Source organism: Nerophis lumbriciformis, linkage group LG20 (assembly GCF_033978685.3).
Source record: "Nerophis lumbriciformis linkage group LG20, RoL_Nlum_v2.1, whole genome shotgun sequence".
NCBI classification, from domain to species: domain Eukaryota; kingdom Metazoa; phylum Chordata; class Actinopteri; order Syngnathiformes; family Syngnathidae; genus Nerophis; species Nerophis lumbriciformis.
The window spans coordinates 37066125-37087345 of NC_084567.2; the positions used below are offsets into that span (position 1 = coordinate 37066125).

Consider the following 21221-nt stretch of genomic DNA (forward strand, 5'->3'; position numbering starts at 1 on the left):
TATCCATTACATCATATTCACATAAATCATATATCTATTGTCTGCCCTAAATGTCAAAATATTTTTGTTTATATCCCATCCATACCACCCCCCGCCCCAAAAAAAGAAAGAAACCACACACAAAAAAAAGGAATATCTACAAATCAATCAATGTTTATTTATATAGCCCTAAATACACCAATTAAATAAACAGAAAAAAATAATAATAATTGAAAGGAAATGATAATACATTAATAATAATAATAATCAGAAATAAAATATAAACAGATACACATACAAACAGATACACACACACACACACACATACACATATATATATATATATATATATATATATATATATATATATATATATATATATATATATATATATATATATATATATATATATGTGTGTGTGGGGGAAAAAATCACAAGACTACTTCATCTCTACAGGCCTGTTTCATGAGGGGGTTCCCTCAATCATCAATCATCTCCTGATGATTGAGGGAACCCCCTCATGAAACAGGCCTGTAGAGATGAAGTAGTCTTGTGATTTTTTTTCCCCACACATACATATATTGCGCTCTACTACGGTATCGAGCACTATTTTTTGGATAACCTAATTAAGACATATATATATATATATATATATATATATATATATATATATATATATATATATATATATATATATATATATATATATATATATATATATATGTGTATGTGTGGGGGAAAAAAAATCACAAGACTATTTCATCTCTCTATATATATATATATATATATATATATGTATATACACACACATATATATATGACTCTCAATTTTTATTGATCATTTGCAGGGAATTATTTATTCTATTTATAACAAATAGAATACAACAAATATAAGAACAGAATAAAAAAAATGTGCATTGTCAATACTTGTGTCATAATTATTGTGTATAAATAATAATGTGCAGGGTTAAAATGTGCAAAAAATAGATGTATACTGTATATCATATATTCTATCATTTATAATTCATAATTTTCACGAGTTTTCCACATAATGTTCATTTTATTATCTTTCTCTGATGTAAAAATATAAGAACATAATTAAAAAAACTGTGTATTGTCAATTCTTGTGTCATCATTATTCTGTATAAATATTAAAGTGCATGGTTGAAATGTGCAAAAAAGAGATGTATACTGTATATAATACATTCTATAATTTATAATTCATCATTTTCACGAGTTTTCTACATAATGTTCATATTATTATCCCTCTCTGATGTAAAAATATAAGAACAGAATAAAAAAAAATGTGTATTGACAATACTTGTTTCTTCATTATTGTGTATAAATGTAAATGTGCAGGGTTGAAATGTGCAAAAAAGAGATGTACACCGTATATAATATATTTTATCATTTATAATTCATAATTTTCACGAGTTTTCTACATAATGTTCATATTATTATCCCTCTCTGATATAAAAATATAGGAACAGAATTAAAAAAGACACAGACCTTGTGTTCTTTGTGTATTATCAATACTTTTGTCATCGTTATTGTGTATAAATGTAAATGTGCATGGTTGAAATGTGCAAAAAAAGAGATGTATATATAATATATACCAATGCTTGTACCAGCTCAGAATAAAACTTGTCTCTCCAAATACCACCATAATGACCGACATTAAAATACAGTAGCCTAGTAGGGCTAGGTATTCATCAAGTACACTGTATATAATATATACCAATGGTTGTCAAACCTTTTTCACCAAGTACCAGTTTAGAATAAAACATGTCCCTCCATATACCACCATAATGACCGACATTAAAATACAGTAGCCTAGTAGGGCTAGGTATTCCTCAAATACAAGGCAGATGTTTTATTTAGCAAGTATATTTAATATTTACACACAGTTTGAACAGTAACACTATGTTTGAATATAGGAAAATAAAACACCGTACTTTAATCAAGTGATTATTTGGCGTACCACTAGATGAAGCCCGCATAGCATTAGTTGTACACTATATTAACATACATATATATATGTATGTTAATATTGTCATATTAATATGGTATTTTTGTGTGCTTATGTTTATAAAAGTAAATCTTGTGTACTATTTATGTAAATTACATGTTGTAAAGTGTATATATTCAGATATTCTCAAACTGTGGTACGTGTATATACATACATGTATATATATGTATGTAATATGACAATATTACATACATGTATACATATATGTATATATGTATGTAATATGACAATATTAACATACATATATATATATATATATATATATATATATATATATATATATATATATATATATATATATACACAGGGCCGGCCCGTGGCATAGGCCGTAAAAGCAAATGCTAAGGGCGCCGTCCATCAGGGGGCGCCATGCCAGTGCCACAAATGTTGGAGAAAAAAAAAAGAAAAAAAAAAGTTGTTACTATTATTTCTAAATACAAAAAATAATCTCACGTTAATTAAAATGCAAAGTAAAGCCTATTTAATAGAAATATTATTTGTTACAACATTACGCCCCCCCTCCTCACCCCGCACGGTGCGCCCCCTCCCTTCCCGTATCATGACTCTTTTTGGACGTCACCACATCAAAAAATCAACACAAGATGTCAAAACGGCCAAAACTGTCAGGTGCCCAGGGAAGAAAAAAGAGAAAAGAAGAGGAGGAGAAACGAGAAAAAGACAGAGGTAGCAGGTAGGTAACGTTAGCCTACATGAAATTATTTGTCTGTTACAGATTGTGATAGTAACCTGGCTTTTCAGCATTAAGCTAATGTTACATGATTCGGCAATTGCTAATCAATAAATAGCTAGTTCTGTTTTAACGTCGGGTTAATATTGTGGAGGGGGCTAAATTGTTATGGAAAATAATAATGTAACGTTAGGTAATTACAGTACTCCCACCTTACATTCCTCAGGGACATTTGTATTAGATCTCTTAAGCAGGTGTTTTTTGTTTACATTATTGCCTTCTGGTTAGCTAATGTTTGCCCTGCAGGTAATAGTCACTTTTCCACCCCTTTATATATTAGGTATAGTTGTAAGTAAAAAAAAAAGTCAAAGACAAAGCTATTCGGGTTCTTGTGAGTATATACACTTCACTGCCGATGTGGGGGGGGGGGGGGGGGGGGGCGCCACCTAAAATCTTGCCTAGGGCGCCAGATTGGTTAGGGCCGGGCCTGTATATATATATATATACATACATATGTATGTTAATATTGTCATATTAATATGGTATTTTTGTGTGCTTATGTTTATAAAACTAAGTCTTGTGTACTATTTATGTAAATACATGTTACATATACAACAATGTTAACATGAAACAATATGAACAAAACAACAACAAAACCCATATTTGTTCAAAGTACACGCAGGAGCAAAAAAAAAAAATCAATCTGATAATCTGGTATACACAAACTATGGAAATGATATCAATAGAAAAAACTGCATTTAGTTGAGATAACAATGAGTCATATATTGGAATATGGGATCCATTGTCTAAATTTGTTTTCGCTATGAAATTAACCTAAAATATGATTTATTTGAGATAGGCTCCAGCACCCCCCCGCGACCCCAAAAGGGACAAGCGGTAGAAAATGAATGGATGGACAATGTGTTGTCAAATTTATGAGATGCGATGCAAAGTGTAAGCCACTGTGACACTATTGTTCTTTTTTTTTTTTTTTTTTATGTTTTTATTTTTATAAATGGCTGTGATGATAATGTCAATGAGGGATTTCTAATCACTGCTATGTTGGAATTTTATTAATATTGATACTGTTGTTGATAATATTCATTTTTTGTTTGACTACCTTTGGATTGTTTTGTGTCATGTTTGTGTGTCCTCTCAATTGCTCTGTTGATTGCTGTTCTGAGTGTTTTTGGGCCGGGTTTGGTTTTGGAGTTGGAATTGTATTATTATTGTATTATTATTATTATTATTATTATTATTATTGGATTGATTAATAAATACAAATTAAAAAAAAAAATCTGATACCAATACCACCCATGTAGAGTCGGTATCCGTATCGATCAGCGAACCAGAGTACGCCACCAACTTCCGCCGGAAGTCCAGCTAAGAACTTTGCCGTTTGAAGTTGACTCGGCGATGTTTTTCTTTTGTTTTCCGACGCGTTATCATGGAATGAAATGAGCTGACACCTTCATAAACCTGCTTGCAAGGTAACGTCATATAAATCCTTCAAAAAACGTTTCGTGTCTTGTTCTCCAATTGTGGGGGTGGGTGGGGAACACACGTGTAAGTTTATGGCCCATCGTGTCTTGTTTTGTTATCGTCGTCGAGGTATTTATTCTTTCATGTCGGACTCTTATTTTAGTAGGGTTTCCGTATTGAGTACCACAGCCCAGCTTTACGAGCTGTACTTCTTTCATGTTTACGCCTCAAATGACTCATTTTAACGTGTTCCACAGCTAATAAGAGAGTTATGTCAAATTAGCAACATATCAAATTCAATGGAATCGTAAATCTTTTTTTTTACTGATTTGCAACAATTGCTGTGCCACTTTTAAAATGTACTTCCGGTGTTTTTTTGTTAGTAATCAGTTCCAAAACGCCAGTTGAATAAAGAATGAAACAACCTATTCCCATTAAACCCAAACTATTAACACAAAACTCATTTTATAATGTCAAATTAGCCACTTATTGGATTAGTGCACAACTTTACCCAAATTCAATGGAATCGTAGGTGTTTTTACGGATTTGTAACAATTGCTGTGCCACATTTGAAATGTACTTCCGGTGGTTTTTGTTATCAGTTCCAAAACGCCAGTTGAATAAAGAATGAAACAACATATTCCCATTAAACCCAAAACTCATTTTATAATGTCAATTTAGCAACTTATTGGGTTAATGGACAACTTTACCCAAATTCAATGGAATCGTAGGTGTTTTTACGGATTTGCAACAATTGCTGTGCCACATTTAAAATGTACTTCCGGTGGTTATTGTTAGTAATCAGTTCCAAAACGCCAGTTGAATAAAGATTAGAATGAAACAACATATTCCCATTAAACCCAAAACTCATTTATAATGTCAAATTAGCAACATATTTGATTAATGCACAACTTTACCCAAATTCAATGGACTCGTAGGTGTTTTTACTGATTTGCAACAATTGCTGTGCCACTTTTAAAATGTACTTCCGATGGTTTTTGTCAGTAATTAGTTCCAAAACGCCAGTTGAATAAAGAATGAAACAACACATTCCCATTAAACCCAAAACTCATTTTATAATGTCAATTTAGCAACTTATTGGGTTAATGCACAACTTTACCCAAATTCAATGGAATCGTAGGTGTTTTTACGGATTTGTAACAATTGCTGTGCCACATTTAAAATGTACTTCCGGTGGTTATTGTTAGTAATCAGTAACAAAACGCCAGTTGAATAAAGATTAGAATGAAACAACTTATTCCCATTAAACTCAAAACTCATTTATAATGTCAAATTAGCAACATATTTGATTAATGTACAACTTTACCCAAATTCAATGGAATCGTAAATCTTTTTTTACTGACTTGCAACAATTGCTGTGCCACTTTTAAAATGTACTTCCGGTGTTTTTTTGTTAGTAATCAGTTCCAAAACGCCAGTTGAATAAAGAATGAAACAACCTATTCCCATTAAACCCAAACTATTAACACAAAACTCATTTTATAATGTCAAATTAGCCACTTATTGGATTAATGCACAACTTTACCCAAATGCAATGGAATCGTAGGCGTTTTTACGGATTTGTAACAATTGCTGTGCCACATTTAAAATGTACTTCCGGTGGTTTTTGTTAGTTATCAGTTCCAAAACGCCAGTTTAATAACGAATGAAACAACATATTCCCATTAAAACCAAAACTCATTTTATAATGTCAATTTAGCAACTTATTGGGTTAATGCACAACTTTACCCAAATTCAATGGAATCGTAGGTGTTTTTACGGATTTGTAACAATTGCTGTGCCACATTTAAAATGTACTTCCGGTGGTTTTTGTTAGTAATCAGTTCCAAAACGCCAGTTGAATAAAGATTAGAATGAAACAACATATTCCCATTAAACCCAAAACTCATTTTGTAATGTCAAATTAGCAACATATTTGATTAATGCACAACTTTACCCAAATTCAATGGACTCGTAGGTGTTTTTACTGATTTGCAACAATCGCTGTGCCACTTTTAAAATGTACTTCCGGTGGGTTTTTTGTTAGTAATCAGTTCCAAAACGCCAGTTGAATAAAGAATGAAACAACATATTCCCATTAAACCCAAAACTCATTTTATAATGTCAATTTAGCAACTTATTGGGTTAATGCACAACTTTACCCAAATTCAATGGAATCGTAGGTGTTTTTACGGATTTGTAACAATTGCTGTGCCACATTTAAAATGTACTTCCGGTGGTTTTTGTTATCAGTTCCAAAACGCCAGTTGAATAAAGAATGAAACAACACATTCCCATTAAACCACAAACTCATTTATAATGTCAAATTAGCAACATATTTGATTAATGCACAACTTTACCCAAATTCAATGGAATCGTAGGTGTTTTTACGGATTTGTAACAATTGCTGTGCCACATTTAAAATGTACTTCCGGTGGTTTTTGTTAGTAATCAGGTCCAAAATGCCAGTTGAATAAAGATTATAATGAAACAACATATTCCCATTAAACCCAAAACTCATTTTATAATGTCAAATTAGCAACATATTTGATTAATGTACAACTTTACCCAAATTCAATGGAATCGTAAATCTTTTTTTTTTACTGATTTGCAACAATTGCTGTGCCACTTTTAAAATGTACTTCCGGTGGTTTTTGTTAGTAATCAGGTCCAAAACGCCAGTTGAATAAAGAATGAAACAAAAATATTCCCATTAAACACATAAATATTAACACAAAACTCATTTTATATTGTCAAAATAGCAACATATTTGATTAATGTGCAACTTTACCCAAATTCAATGGAATCGTAAATCTTTTTTTTTTACTGATTTGCAACAATTGCTGTGCCACTTTTAAAATGTACTTCCGGTGGTTTTTGTTAGTAATCAGGTCCAAAACGCCAGTTGAATAAAGAATGAAACAAAAATATTCCCATTAAACACATAAATATTAACACAAAACTCATTTTATATTGTCAAAATAGCAACATATTTGATTAATGTGCAACTTTACCCAAATTCAATGGAGTTTTTACTGATTTGCAACAATTGCTGTGCCACATTTAAAATGTATTTCCAGTGGGTTGTTGTTAGTAATCAGGTCCAAAATGCCAGTTGAATAAGGAATGAAACTAAATATTCCCATTAAACCCAAAACTATTAACACAAAACTAATTTTACAGAGAATTATTACCGTATTCTTAGGATTATAAGTCGCTCTGGCCGAAAATGCATAATAAAGAAGGAAAAAAACATATATAAGTCGCACTGGAGTATAAGTCGCATTTTCGGGGGGAATTTATTTGATAAAACCCAACACCAAGAATAGACATTTGAAAGGCAATTTAAAATAAATAAAGAATAGTGAACAACAGGCTGAATAAGTGTACGTTATATGAGGCATAAATAACCAACTGGTATGTTAACGTAACATATTATGGTAAGAGTCATTCAAATAACCAAAACATATAGAACATGCTATACGTTTACCAAACAATCTGTCACCCCTAATCGCTAAATCCCATGAAATCTTATACGTCTAGTCTCTTACGTGAATGAGATAAATAATATTATTTGATATTTTACGGTAATGTGTTAATAATTTCACACATAAGTCGCTCCTGAGTACCGTATTTTCCGCACCATAAGGCGCCCTGGGTTAAAAGCCGCGCCTTCAATGAACGGCATATTTCAAAACTTTGTCCACCTATAAGCCGCCCGGTGTTGTAAGCCGCATCTAACTGCGCTAAAGGAATGTAAAAAAAACAGTCAGATAGGTCAGTCAAACTTTAATAATATATTAAAAACCAACGTTCTAACAACTCTGTTCACTCCCAAAATGTACGCAAATGTGCAATCACAAACATAGTAAAATTCAAAATAGTGCAGAGCAATAGCAACATAGTGTTGCTCGAACGTTAATGTCACAACACACAAAATAAACATAGCGCTCACTTTCTGAAGTTATTCTTCATTCATAAATCCCTCGAATTATTCTCCTTCGTTGTCCGAATTGAAAAGTTGGGCAAATGTGGGATCCAAAATGTCGTCTGGCGCTGTCTCCGTCTCCCTGTCTTGGTGAACGTCACGTGTGTTCGCCTTCTGTCATCCATTGTTCCCACGCAGTTAGCAGTCTAGCTTCGAATGCCCTGTTGACACCAATATCTAGCGGCTGGAGGTCTTTTGTCAATCCACCCGGAATGACGGCGAGTATTGAATTAAGCGCGTAAGCGTGTCTCTTAATGTGATGTTATGAGCTAGCAAATATAACAACTACACTACCCAGCATTCAACGATATTGACGAGCATGCGCGGTAGCCCTGAGAAGCGTTGTTGTATGCTGGCAGTTAGAATGTGGTTATGAGCACGCTGTGAGTAAACGTTGAGAACTCAGTTAACACGCCTCGTCTGCATTATTTATAATTAGACAGACAACACACTTAATAGGAGCCATTTTGGGGTCTTTACATAAACACACAAATGGAAATGAAACGTCACATATCCCAGCATGCACCGCGCGCTTCTTCTACGGGGAAAAAAGATGGCGGCTGTTTACCGAAGTTGCGAGACCGATACTTTATGAAAATGAATCTTAATATTTATACATATATAAAGCGCACCGGGTTATAAGGCGCACTGTCAGCTTTTGAGAAAATTTGTGGTTTTTAGGTGCGCCTTATAGTGCGGAAAATACGGTATAAGTCGCACCCCCGGCCAAACTATGAAAAAAAACTGCGACTTATAGTCCGCAAAATACGGTATATATTTACATGTGAAATACATACACATGACTATTGAAACAGGTAAATATTTAAATAACAGTGGCGGGCGCCGGGCGTTTCCCACCTAGGTCTTCAGTGATGTCATACTTCAATGAGTACCTCTCATAATACCATAATTGATGTCACCACATGACCATTTCTGGAGAAATACTATTCAGGTACACATTTACGCACTACTGAACATTCAATCACATCAACAGTGTAGAAAACGGGTTATTTTCTGGCGCATTTAAAAATCAATAAACCCACATCAGCAATTAAAACATATCTTATGTAGTACTGTCAAAATTAAAATTGCAACAAAACATTTTAAACGTGAAAACATAAAGAAATAAAATATCTACACTCACATTTTCATCGACAGCTTAGTTCGCTTCCGGGGTTGGCCGACATGCAAGTTTACTGCACAGCGTGCTCATCAAAAACATCCCACTGTTTTTGATGAAAAAAGGTTTCAAAAATGGATGTTTACACTATTCTAACTTTTATGCAAATTTGGACATAGCTGACACGGAAAGGATTGACAGATTGATGGCTCTATTTTATTTCTTGCTTTAATGGCTACATTAAAACGGGGCTACTGTGGCATGCTGGGTAATGGAGTTCTTATGTTACCTGGCTCATAACATCACTATATATATCTGCCATCTAGAAGGCCTTGCTGACAACAACTCGTGATCTGATTGGCTATCGCAATTATCTATCAACTGTATGTCCCCGTTCACTTACAGTGCACGGACGTCCGCATTGTTGATTCTGAAGGCTTCTGGTACAGCATGGCAACATAAGCTAGCTGAATTCTGATTGGATAAAAACTCTAACCTAAAAACAACAGCGCTGGAAGGAGCATACTATGACATGTGGAGAATATGAATACTTTTAGATATTTAGGGAAAGTAAATTAAAAATGACTTTTATCTTTAATTATGATCATGGTTTCTGGTTATGTTAGGCCAGCAGAGAAGGCCCACTGTTAAATAACCATTTAATATCATGTTTACCTTTTAGTGAAGACCCCTGTTGGCGACGATGGTGATGAGGGGAGGGAAGAGCTTCACAGACTTTTGTCCCGTCGTACTTTTGCTGCAAGTTATTCAATAGTGTTCCTCACCTTCTTTTTCAAAGAGCTGGCTGGCACTCGTTGTACTAAATGGTGTGATGTGATATAGACAAAAATATATATATCTGTCTCTGTACTAGGGGTGTACGGTATACCAGTACTAGTATAGTATCGCGGTACTAATGAATCAAGAATGGTACTATACTCCATTTGAAGAGTACCGGTTCGACATATTATTTTTTTACCGGCATGACGGTGCGTCGTCGTCACATCATAACATTGCTGGTTTTACGAGCAGAGGAGCATGTTCGGCAGCGCACAATCACAGAGTACTTACAAGCAGACACGGCGTGTAGACAGAAAAGGGAGAACGGACACATTTTGGTCTAAAAACTAAAGATAAAGGGGAAGCTATGACACTGAAACGCCCACAGGAAAATGTGCTTTAAAACATGGCTAGTTAGTTAGCGGCTAATTTCCATCTTGCAGTGTTTTAGCTACTTCTAAATCACTAATCCTCACCTCCACGGCGACAAATAAAGTGAGTTTTTTTTTTACAAGTATCATCCCTGCAGGACGAGGAATAGCTAAACATGCTTCACTACACACCGTAGGAGGATACAATAGCTCACCGGCTGTCAGAGTTTGTTGGTGACGAACCCCAAGATGCAGAGATGACGGCAGGCATTGAGCGAGAAAATATGATTTAATTCTATAGCAAAAAAAACAAACAAAAGGGAACAAACAAAAGGCGCGCACAAGGCGGAGAACTAAAATAGCACAGAGGCTAACTGTGGACAAGAAACAAAAACACTTACTGTGACACGAAGGAACTAGGACATGAGCAGAGTGAAACAAAAGTAGACAGAGCTACAACGACAAGTATTAAGACAGGTAGTAATGACAATGACAATAATCCAGCAGTGACTGGAGGGTAGGGCAGGTATAAATAGCAGCTGGCTGATTGACACCAGGTGTGGCCAGGTGCCAATCAGCCACAGCTGAGGGGACACAGCACTCAGGGAGACAAACAGGAAACAGAACCAAAACAAGAGCGCTGACAGGAAATACTACATACAGAGGAAAAACTAAAACACAACCAAACTGTCAGGGGCAAGCCTGACACCGGCGTCACAATGTAAACAAATGCCATGGGTGGATCTACACCTGACATCCACTGTAATGATACCAAGTACAAGAGCGTATCTAGTCGATACTACTATGATTACATCGATATTTTTTATTGTTCCAAAATGTTTTTTCTTTAAAAAAAAATTAATATTATATTCATAAAATCAGGAAATAAGTCCCTGGACACACGAGAACTTAAATTATGACCAATGTATGATCCTGTAACTACTTGGTATCGGATCGATGCCTACATTTGTGGTATCATCCAAAACTAATGTAAACTATCCAACAACAGAAGAATAAGTGATTATTACATTTTAACAGAAGTGTAGATAAAAACATGTTAAAATAGAAAGTAAGCAGATATTAACAGTAAATTAAAAAGTAGATTAATAATAAATTTTTACAGCTTGTCCTTTATTATTTAGACAAAATAATATAATGGGAAATGACACAATATAGGGATGTCCCGATCCAGGTTTTTGCACTTCCGATCCGATACCGATACTGACCGATACCGATACTGACCGATACTGGCCTATCCGAGCACGTATTAAAGTTTAAAGTTATTTAGCCTACTTAGTTGTCAGAATCATGTTGAAAAGGGTTTTAGTACTCTTGATAACAACTAGCCAGCTGAATTAGGGGAGTTTGAATAATACACAATGGTTGGTAACAAGAAACGGACCTGTTTATTCAAGGATAAACACAAAATAGACAAAATTATACATGACAAACAGAAATGGCATCATTGAACTAGGGCTGGGCGATATGGCCTTTTTTTAATATTGCGATATTTTAAGGCCATATTGCGATACACGATATATATCTCGATATTTTGCCTTAGCCTTGAATGAACACTTGATGCATATAATCACAGCAGTATGATGATTCTATGTGTTTTGATTGATTGATTGAGACTTTTATTAGTAGGTTGCACAGTGAAGTACATATTCCGTACAATTGACCACTAAATGGTAACACCCCAATAAGTTTTTCAACTTCTTTAAGTCGGGGTCCACTTAAATTGATTCATGATACAGATATATACTATCAGATATATACTATCATCATAATACAGTCATCACACAAGATAATCACATTGAATTATTTACATTATTTATAATCCAGGGTGTGGAGGGGGGCGCCGGATGTAAATGTCAAAAAGACAGCCAAAAGAGTTTGATATGAGAATAAATCTAAAGTTAAAATATAGGGTAGAAATGCACCCATTTGCAGGAAATGTAGTCTTGATTTTCAACATTTTCTTTCAAGGCTTGCATGTCTACATTAAAACATTCTTCTTCATACTGCATTAATATATGCTACTTTTAAACTTTCATGCAGCGATTTTTTTTAAATGTCTCAAAAAAAAATTCAGTGTTGACAGCTAGATTTTTGTGGACATGTTCCATAAATATTGATGTTAAAGATTTCTTTTTTTGTGAATAAATGTTTGGAATTAAGTTCATGAATCCAGATGGATCTCTATTACAATCCCCAAAGAGGGCACTTTAAGTTGATGATTACTTCTATGTGTAGAAATATTTATTTATAATTGAATCACTTGTTTATTTTTCAACAAGTTTTTAGTTATTTGTATATATTTTTTTCCAAATAGTTAAAGAAAGACCACAACAAATGAGCAATATTTTACACTGTTATACAATTTAATAAATCAGAAACTGATGACATAGTGCTGTATTTTACTTCTTTGTCTGTTTTTTTCAACCAAAAATGCTTTGTTCTGATTAGGGGGTACTTGAATTAAAAAAATGTTCACAGGGGGTACATCACTGAAAAAAGGTTGAGAACCACTGCCTTAGAGGGAGCGTTGCTCGCACGGCTGCGCTAGCATCACAGCTAACGTTAGCCATGCTGCTACCTCTCTGCTCGGGGAGGACGTATACGTATGTGACGTATGACGTGACAGTATGTGACGTGTGTAAGAAGGTGCGCTTGCTGTCTGTGAGAGGGAGACACAGGAAAGAGTGAGAAGAGCCTGTCGTGTAATGCCAGCAGCTAAAAGCAACTGCGTGAGAATCTACAGACGTGTGGATGTGTTGAAGGTGTGCTGGAAAATGCGGAACGGAAATTAGGGAGCAGCAGAAAAGTGGAATGTATTATTTAAATCGGTGCGTTGGAAACACGGACCGGAGTTTTTTTTAAACTGGATCTGGATCGGCATTTTCCCATGCCTTGCCGATACGCAATTTTTGGCAAATATCGGCAGCCGATCCGATCCAAATATCGGATCGGGACATCCCTAACACAATATCTTACTGCATACGTCAGCAGACTAATTAGGAGCCTTTGTTTGTTTACTTACTACTAAAAGACAAGTTGTCTAGTATGTCCACTATTTTATTTAAGGACAAACTTGCAATAATAAACATATGTTTTATGTACCGTACGATTTTTGGTTAAAATAAAGCCAATAATGCCTTTTTTTGTGGTCCCCTTTATTTAGAAAAGTATGGAAATACATTTTGGTACCAGTACCAAAATATGGATATCAGTCACTAGTTGTGTGTGCGTGCGTGTTTTATTGGCCACCTTAGCACTGTGGGTGTGGTGTTTTCATTATAGGAAGCGCATTAACCTGTGGTGCGGGTTGCATGGATAATGGTAGCAGGTTGAGCCGAAAGGTGTGGTGTTCAAAAACCTACATACCACTGTGTATTAGTTTTAGGCCCGGGGTGCACATTGCGTCGATTGCGAGATACCGGTCGATCGCGCGGGATTATCAGTCGATCGCCAGACAGGCATTAAAAAAACAGACTTAAAAATTAGCGATCATCAATGTTTACTAAGACGTCACTTTCGTCACTTGATTGACATTTACGGCACCCGAGGGTCTTGTGAGATGACGTTCGACGAGCTCATTATTAAGGAAAATTGACCGCCAGGAAGGCGAGAGACACCTTTTATTTCAACAGACTCGCAAAAACTCAAAACTCTAAAGACCGACTGCACATTTCCTGTCTTCACAGTAAAAGCGCTGCTTCATCCTGCCTGCGCTAACAAAATAAGAGTCTCAGAAAGCTGGCAAGCTACGGAGTTTGCCGCCAATGTATTTCTTGTAAAATGTATAAAAAGGTGTATGGAAGCTGGACAAATTAGATGCCAAAAACCAACCACTTTCATGTGGTATTGGACAGAAAGGAGGACTTTTTTTCTCCTCCGTTTGAAAATGTGGACGTTATCATCACTACTGTCTGATTCCAATCAATGCAAGTCATCAGAATCAGGTAATACACCAACTTATATTCTTGTCTTCATGAAAGAAAGGAATCTATATGTGTTAAACATGCTTGTATTATCATTAAACGCCTTTAACTTGTTAACATAAACGTCTCTTTCATAAATACAAACCCCGTTTCCATATGAGTTGGGAAATTGTGTTAGATGTAAATATAAACGGAATACAAGGATTTGCAAATCCTTTTCAACCCTGAATGCACTACAAAGACAAGATATTTGATGTTCAAACTCATAAACTTTATTTTTTTTGCAAATAATAATTAACTTAGAATTTCATGGCTGCAACACGTGCCAAAGTAGTTGGGAAAGGGCATGTTTACCACTGTGTTACATGGCCTTTCCTTTTAACAACACTCAGTAAACGTTTGGAAACTGAGGAGACACATTTTTTAAGCTTCTCAGGTGGAATTCTTTCCCATTCTTGCTTGATGTACAGCTTAAGTTGTTCAACAGTCCGGGGGTCTCTGTTGTGGTATTTTAGGCTTCATAATGCGCCACACATTTTCAATGGGAGACAGGTCTGGACTACAGGCAGGCCAGTCTAGTACCCGGACTCTTTTACTATGAAGCCACGTTGATGTAACACGTCGTGGCTTGGCATTGTCTTGATGAAATAAGCAGGGGCGTCCATGGTAACGTTGCTTGGATGGCAACATATGTTGCTCCAAAACCTGTATGTACCTTTCAGCATTAATGGTGCCTTCACAGATGTGTAAGTTACCCATGTCTTGGGCACTAATACACCCCCGTACCATCACAGATGCTGGCTTTTCAACTTTGCGCCTATAGCAATCCGGATGGTACTTTTCCTCTTTGGTCCGGAGGACACGACATCCACAGTTTCCAAAAACAATTTGAAATGTGGACTCGTCAGACCACAGAACACTTTTCCACTTTGTATCAGTCTATCTTAGATGAGCTCAGGCCCAGCAAAGCCGACGGCGTTTCTGGGTGTTGTTGATAAAGGGTTTTCGCCTTGCATAGGAGAGTTTTAACTTGCACTTACAGATGTAGCGACCAACTGTAGTTACTGACAGTGGGTTTCTGAAGTGTTCCTGAGCCCATGTGGTGATATCCTTTACACACTGATGTCGCTTGTTGATGCCGTACAGCGTTAGGGATCGAAGGTCACGGGCTTAGCTGCTTACGTGCAGTGATTACTCCAGATTCTCTGAACCCTTTGATGATATTACGGACCGTAGATGGTGAAATCCGTAAATTCCTTGCAATAGCTGGTTGAGAAAAGTTTTTCATAAACTGTTCAACAATTTGCTCACGTATTTGTTGACAAAGTGGTGACCCTCGCCCCATCCTTGTTTGTGAATGACTGAGCATTTCATAGAATCTACTTTTATACCCAATCATGGCACCCACCTGTTCCCAATTTGCCTGTTCACCTGTGGGATGTTCCAAATAAGTGTTTAATGAGCATTCCTCAACTTTATCAGTATTTATTGCCACCTTTCCCAACTTCTTTGTCACGTGTTGCTGGCATCAAATTCTAAAGTTAATGATTATTTGTAACAAAAAAAAAATGTTTATCAGTTTGAACATCAAATATGTTGTCTTTGTAGCATATTCAACTGAATATGGGTTGACAATTATTAGGAAATCAATGTATTCCGTTTATATTTACATCTAACACAATTTCCCAACTCATATGGAAACAGGGTTTGTAAATAAATATAAATTATATATATGAATGAGGTGGATCCCCTCGACTAGGTCAATTGAAAAGTAGCTCGCCTGCAGAAAAAGTCTGGGCACCCTTGTTTTAGGCAGTATTCACACTTCATATTTGTGGTACGTTTAAAACAGACAAGAGGCCGTTTGCTTGACTGGTACAGTTTTTTTGATCAAGCATGAACACGACCCAGGACTTATACAAGACTGGACTAAACACCTGAGAGATTGTTTTTGGTCTGTCCATCAGTGGGCTCTATACTCCTTAGTAAGGCAAGCGCCAACAGACCAAAACAGTGCATATGATGTCACCAAATGCAACTGTAGCCACAATAACCATAGCAACACCCAACAACAAGCTCATTTAAAAAAAATCATGCACAAATAACAGTTAAAAGTAAGCTCAGAGGAGCGAATAGTACAGTAATTAAACATACCTGGGCCTTTTTCAGCAAAGGGGTCAGTTTCTAATCACAGTTCCCTGATGTTTTTAGAAACGTTGTCTCTTTGCAGAACATCCTGTGGTACCTTTTTGACATCTTCATGCAATTTATACCTCTTTGTTACATCAAACGATCAGTGCTATAGAAAGGAAAGTCCTATGAGTGCATCTCAAGATGTTTAAAGGCAAACCAGTCGGCACTTTCAAGACCCAGAGCATTGAACACAGGTTTTGTGTTGGATGTAACTGTAATGTATTAATTTGCAGAGTGTTGCGGGGAAGTGTGATTTCTGACACAAACTGCTACACAGTCCTTCAGTGGGCCATTGTTATTGTCAAAGCTATTTATCCTTCGGTTCACACTGACCTTAGAATGTTCTCATTCCAACAGGTCATACTGCGCGGCTTCAGAAGAACGCAGCAAATACTTGGCTCCACTTCCATTCCATTCCCCTGAAAACTACAGCTGCACAAGATAATTTAAACCAGCTTGTTTTCTGACCCTGTATCGGCGATGATGCTGGCGGACACAGACCAATCTATGCCGCGTTTTGAGAACCCTCCCCCTCCTGAGGTCATGAATGCCAACAAGATAGGCCGAAAGACCAACCAGCTGCAGTTCATGCAGAATGTGGTAGTCAGGGGTGTGTGGAGGCATTATTTTGCCTGGCCTTTCCATCATCCTGTCGATGCTGTGGCTCTTCAACTACCAGTGAGTACGAACTGTGTGTTGTGAGAAGTAAAGGTTGTGTTTTTGAGTTAACCAATTAGCTATTTTACACTAAGTGGACTTAAAATGCCAGTTTAGAATGGCAACTTATTTCTCTCCAATGGATCTGTTTTCCTTATCTATTGGAATTAAATAGCAAGGAATGTTAAAGGGGAACATTATCACCAGACCTATGTAAGCGTCAATATATACCGTATTTTCCGCACTATAAGGCGCACCTAAAAACCACAAATTTTCTCAAAAGCTGACAGTGCGCCTTATAATCCGGTGCGCCTTATATATGGGTTAATATTAATATTAATTTTCATAAAGTTTCGGTCTCGCAACTACGGTAAACAGCCGCCATCTTTTTTCCCCGTAGAAGAAGCGCGCGGTGCATGCTGGGATATGTGACGTTTCATTTCCATTTGTGTGTTTATGTAAAGACCCCAAAATGGCTCCTATTAAGTGTGTTGTCTGTCTAATTATAAATAATGCAGACGAGGCGTGTTAACTGAGTTCTCAACGTTTACTCACAGCGTGCTCATAACCACATTCTAACTCCCAGCATACAACGCTTCTCAGGGCTACCGCGCATGCTCGTCACTATCGTTGCATGCTGGGTAGTGTAGTTGTTATATTTGCTAGCTCATAACATCACATTAAGAGACACGCTTACGCGCTTAATTCAATACTCGCCGTCATTCCGGGTGGATTGACAAAAGACCTCCAGCCGCTACATATTGGTGTCAACAGGGCATTCGAAGCTAGACTGCTAACTGCGTGGGAACAGTGGATGACAGAAGGCGAACACACCTTCACTAAGACAGGGAGACAGCGCCAGACGACGCCAACATCACCTTCACTAAGACAGGGAGACAGCGCCAGACGACGCCAACATCTGCCAGTGGATCGTAAATGCCTGGGCAGATATTTCGGTCACAACTGTGGTCCGAGCTTTCCGGAAGGCAGGATTCACAGAACTGCTGGACAACAGTGACACTGACTCCGATGACTTCGACGAGACGGAACCGGCCATTTTGGATCCCACATTTGCCCAACTTTTCAATTCGGACACCGAAGACGAAGAATTCGAGGGATTTACGAATGAAGAATAACTTCAGAAAGTGAGCGTTATGTTTATTTTGTGTGTTGTGACATTAACGTTCGAGCAACATTATGTTGCTATTGCTCTGCACTATTTTGAATTTTACTATGTTTGTGATTGCACATTTGCGTACATTTTGGGACAGAGTTGTTAGAACGCTGGTTTTTAATATATTATTAAAGTTTGACTGACCTATCTGACAGTTTTTTTGACATTCCTTTAGCGCAGTTAGATGCGGCTTATAACACGGGGCGGCTTATAGGTGGACAAAGTTTTGAAATATGCCGTTCATTGAAGGCGCGGCTTATAACCCAGGGCGCCTTATGGTGCGGAAAATACGGTACCTTGATGTTGCAGAAAAAAGACCATATATTTTTTTAACCGATTTCCGAACTCTAAATGGGTGAATTTTGGCGAATTAAACGCCTTTCTAATATTTGCTCTCGGTGCGATGACGTCACAACGTGGCGTCACATCGGGAAGCAATCCGCCATTTTCTCAAACACCGAGTCAAATCAGCTCTGTTATTTTCCGTTTTTTCGACTGTTTTCCGTACCTCGGAGACATCATGCCTCGTCGGTGTGTTGTCGGAGGGTGTAACAACACGAACAGGGACGGATTCATGTCGCACCAGTGGCCCAAAGATGCGAAAGTGGCAAGAAATTGGACGTTTGTTCCGCACACTTTATCGACGAAAGCTATGCTACGACAGAGATGGCAAGAATGTGTGGATATCCTGCGACACTCAAAGCAAATGCATTTCCAACGATAAAGTCAAAAGAAATCTGCCGCCAGACCCCCATTGAATCTGCCGGAGTGTGTGAGCAATTCAGGGACAAAGGACCTCGGTAGCACGGCAAGAAATGGCGGCAGTTTGTTCCCACAGACGAGCGAGCTAAACCCCCTATTGACCCTAGCTTCCCTGGCCTGCTGACATCAACCCCATAACTGGACAGATCAGCTTTCAGGAAAAGAGCGCGGATGAGGGTATGTCTACAGAATATATTAATTTATGAAAATTGGGCTGTCTGCACTCTCAAAGTGCATGTTGTTGCCAAATGTATTTCATATGCTGTAAACCTAGTTCATAGTTGTTAGTTTCCTTTAATGCCAAACAAACACATACCAATCGTTGGTTAGAAGGCGATCTCCGAATTCTTCCTCGCTTTCTCCCGTGTCGCTGGCTGTCGTGTCGTTTTCGTCGGTTCAAACCGATATGGCTCAATAGCTTCAGTTTCTTCTTCAATTTCGTTTTCGCTACCTGCCTCCACACTACAACCATCCATTTCAATACATTCGTAATCTGTTGAATCGCTTAAGCCGCTGAAATCCGAGTCTGAATCCGAGCTAATGTCGCTATAAACTTGCTGTTCTTTCCGCCATGTTTGTTTGTGTTGGCTTCACTATGTGACGTCACAGGAAAATGGACGGGTGTTTATAACGATGGTTAAAATCAGGCACTTTGAAGCTTTTTTTAGGGATATTGCGTGATGGGTAAAATTTTGAAAAAAACTTCAAAAAATATAATAAGCCACTGTGAAATTGTGATAATGTTCCCCTTTAAACCAGGGAGTTTCCTTTACATTAAAAAAAGAAAAAAAGAAAAGTGAAGTTGTAGTAATCTAACGTTACTAGAGATGGGTACCGAATTCATTACTTTTATAGGTACCGACAAAAATCTGTATTACTGATTGAACTAAAATCAAAATGTGCCATATTTTGAGACATTTGGTGCACGTTCACACAAAAAATGTATTTCACACTATGATTGATTGATTGATTGATTTGAAAAAAATGCTGGGTTATTTTGAGAACCCAATTTATGAGTTGAGAGTGTTGGGTTAAATTTTGGAGTTATTTTTATGAAGAGCAATCCATTTTTTGGGCTATAAGGGTATTATTTTAACTCAATTTCTGGGTTGTTTTTCAATGATTTTTGGGTAAAAGCCTTTTTTTTAAAATTAAAAAGTAACTTTTTTCTTGAAGGGAATTTTATTATGGATTAATCTCATTAACACTATTTACAATCACACATCTTATGTACATGAACATATTTGAGCATGCTGTATAGGACTACTATGACCATACACAGCAATTTTTGTAAAAAAAAATGTCACTCATATCTTGCTTTTGAGTATATTTTAATAGAATCAAAATTATATTGATGGTTATTTGGGAAGGAGTTGGACAAACCCGCAGTAAAATTTATAATTTTTAACCAACTATTGGGTCAAGGAGCGCTAAATTGCGCAACCCAATAGTTAGATTGGGAATAACCCAGCATTGTAGTGATCATAACTCAGCTTTTGTGTTAAATAAATTAAACCCAATAGTTGGGTTATGAATCAACCAATATTGAGTTAGCATAAGTCAATTTTTGGGTGAAATAATTCAACGCAAAAGTTGGGTTGAAAAAATCACTGATCCTCACCTCCACGGCGACAAATAAAGTGAGTTTTTTTTTTACAAGTATCATCCCTGCAGGACGAGGAATAGCTAAACATGCTTCACTACACACCGTAGGAGGATATAATAGCTCACTGGCATCACAATGTAAACAAATGCCATGGGTGGATCTACACCTGACATCCACTGTAATGATACCAAGTACAAGAGCGTATCTAGTCGATACTACTATGATTACATCAATATTTTTTATCGTCAAAAAATATTTTTTCTTTAAAGAAAAAAAAATCATATTATATTCATAAACTCAGGAAATAAGTCCCTGGACACATGAGAACTTAAATTATGACCAATGTATGATCCTGTAACTACTTGGTATCGGATCGATACCTAAATTTGTGGTGTCATCCTAATGCCCATCCATCCATTTTCTACCGCTTATTCCCTTTGGGGTCGCG

The 21221-nt window shown here is 36.7% G+C and overlaps 1 protein-coding gene across 2 annotated transcripts in view; it reads left to right on the forward strand.

The window, feature by feature from the left end:
* The first annotated feature begins 4042 nt into the window (after positions 1-4042).
* The window catches only part of LOC133619821 (bromodomain-containing protein 3-like), a 33104-nt gene continuing 15925 nt past the window's right edge, over positions 4043-21221 (forward strand). For both annotated transcript variants that reach the window (XM_061981084.2, XM_061981085.2), the window contains exons 1-2: positions 4043-4186; positions 16932-17252. In XM_061981084.2, coding sequence (XP_061837068.2) covers positions 17055-17252 — 198 coding nt within the window. In that variant the 5' untranslated portion in view covers positions 4043-4186; positions 16932-17054. The remainder of the gene's footprint in view (positions 4187-16931; positions 17253-21221) is intronic.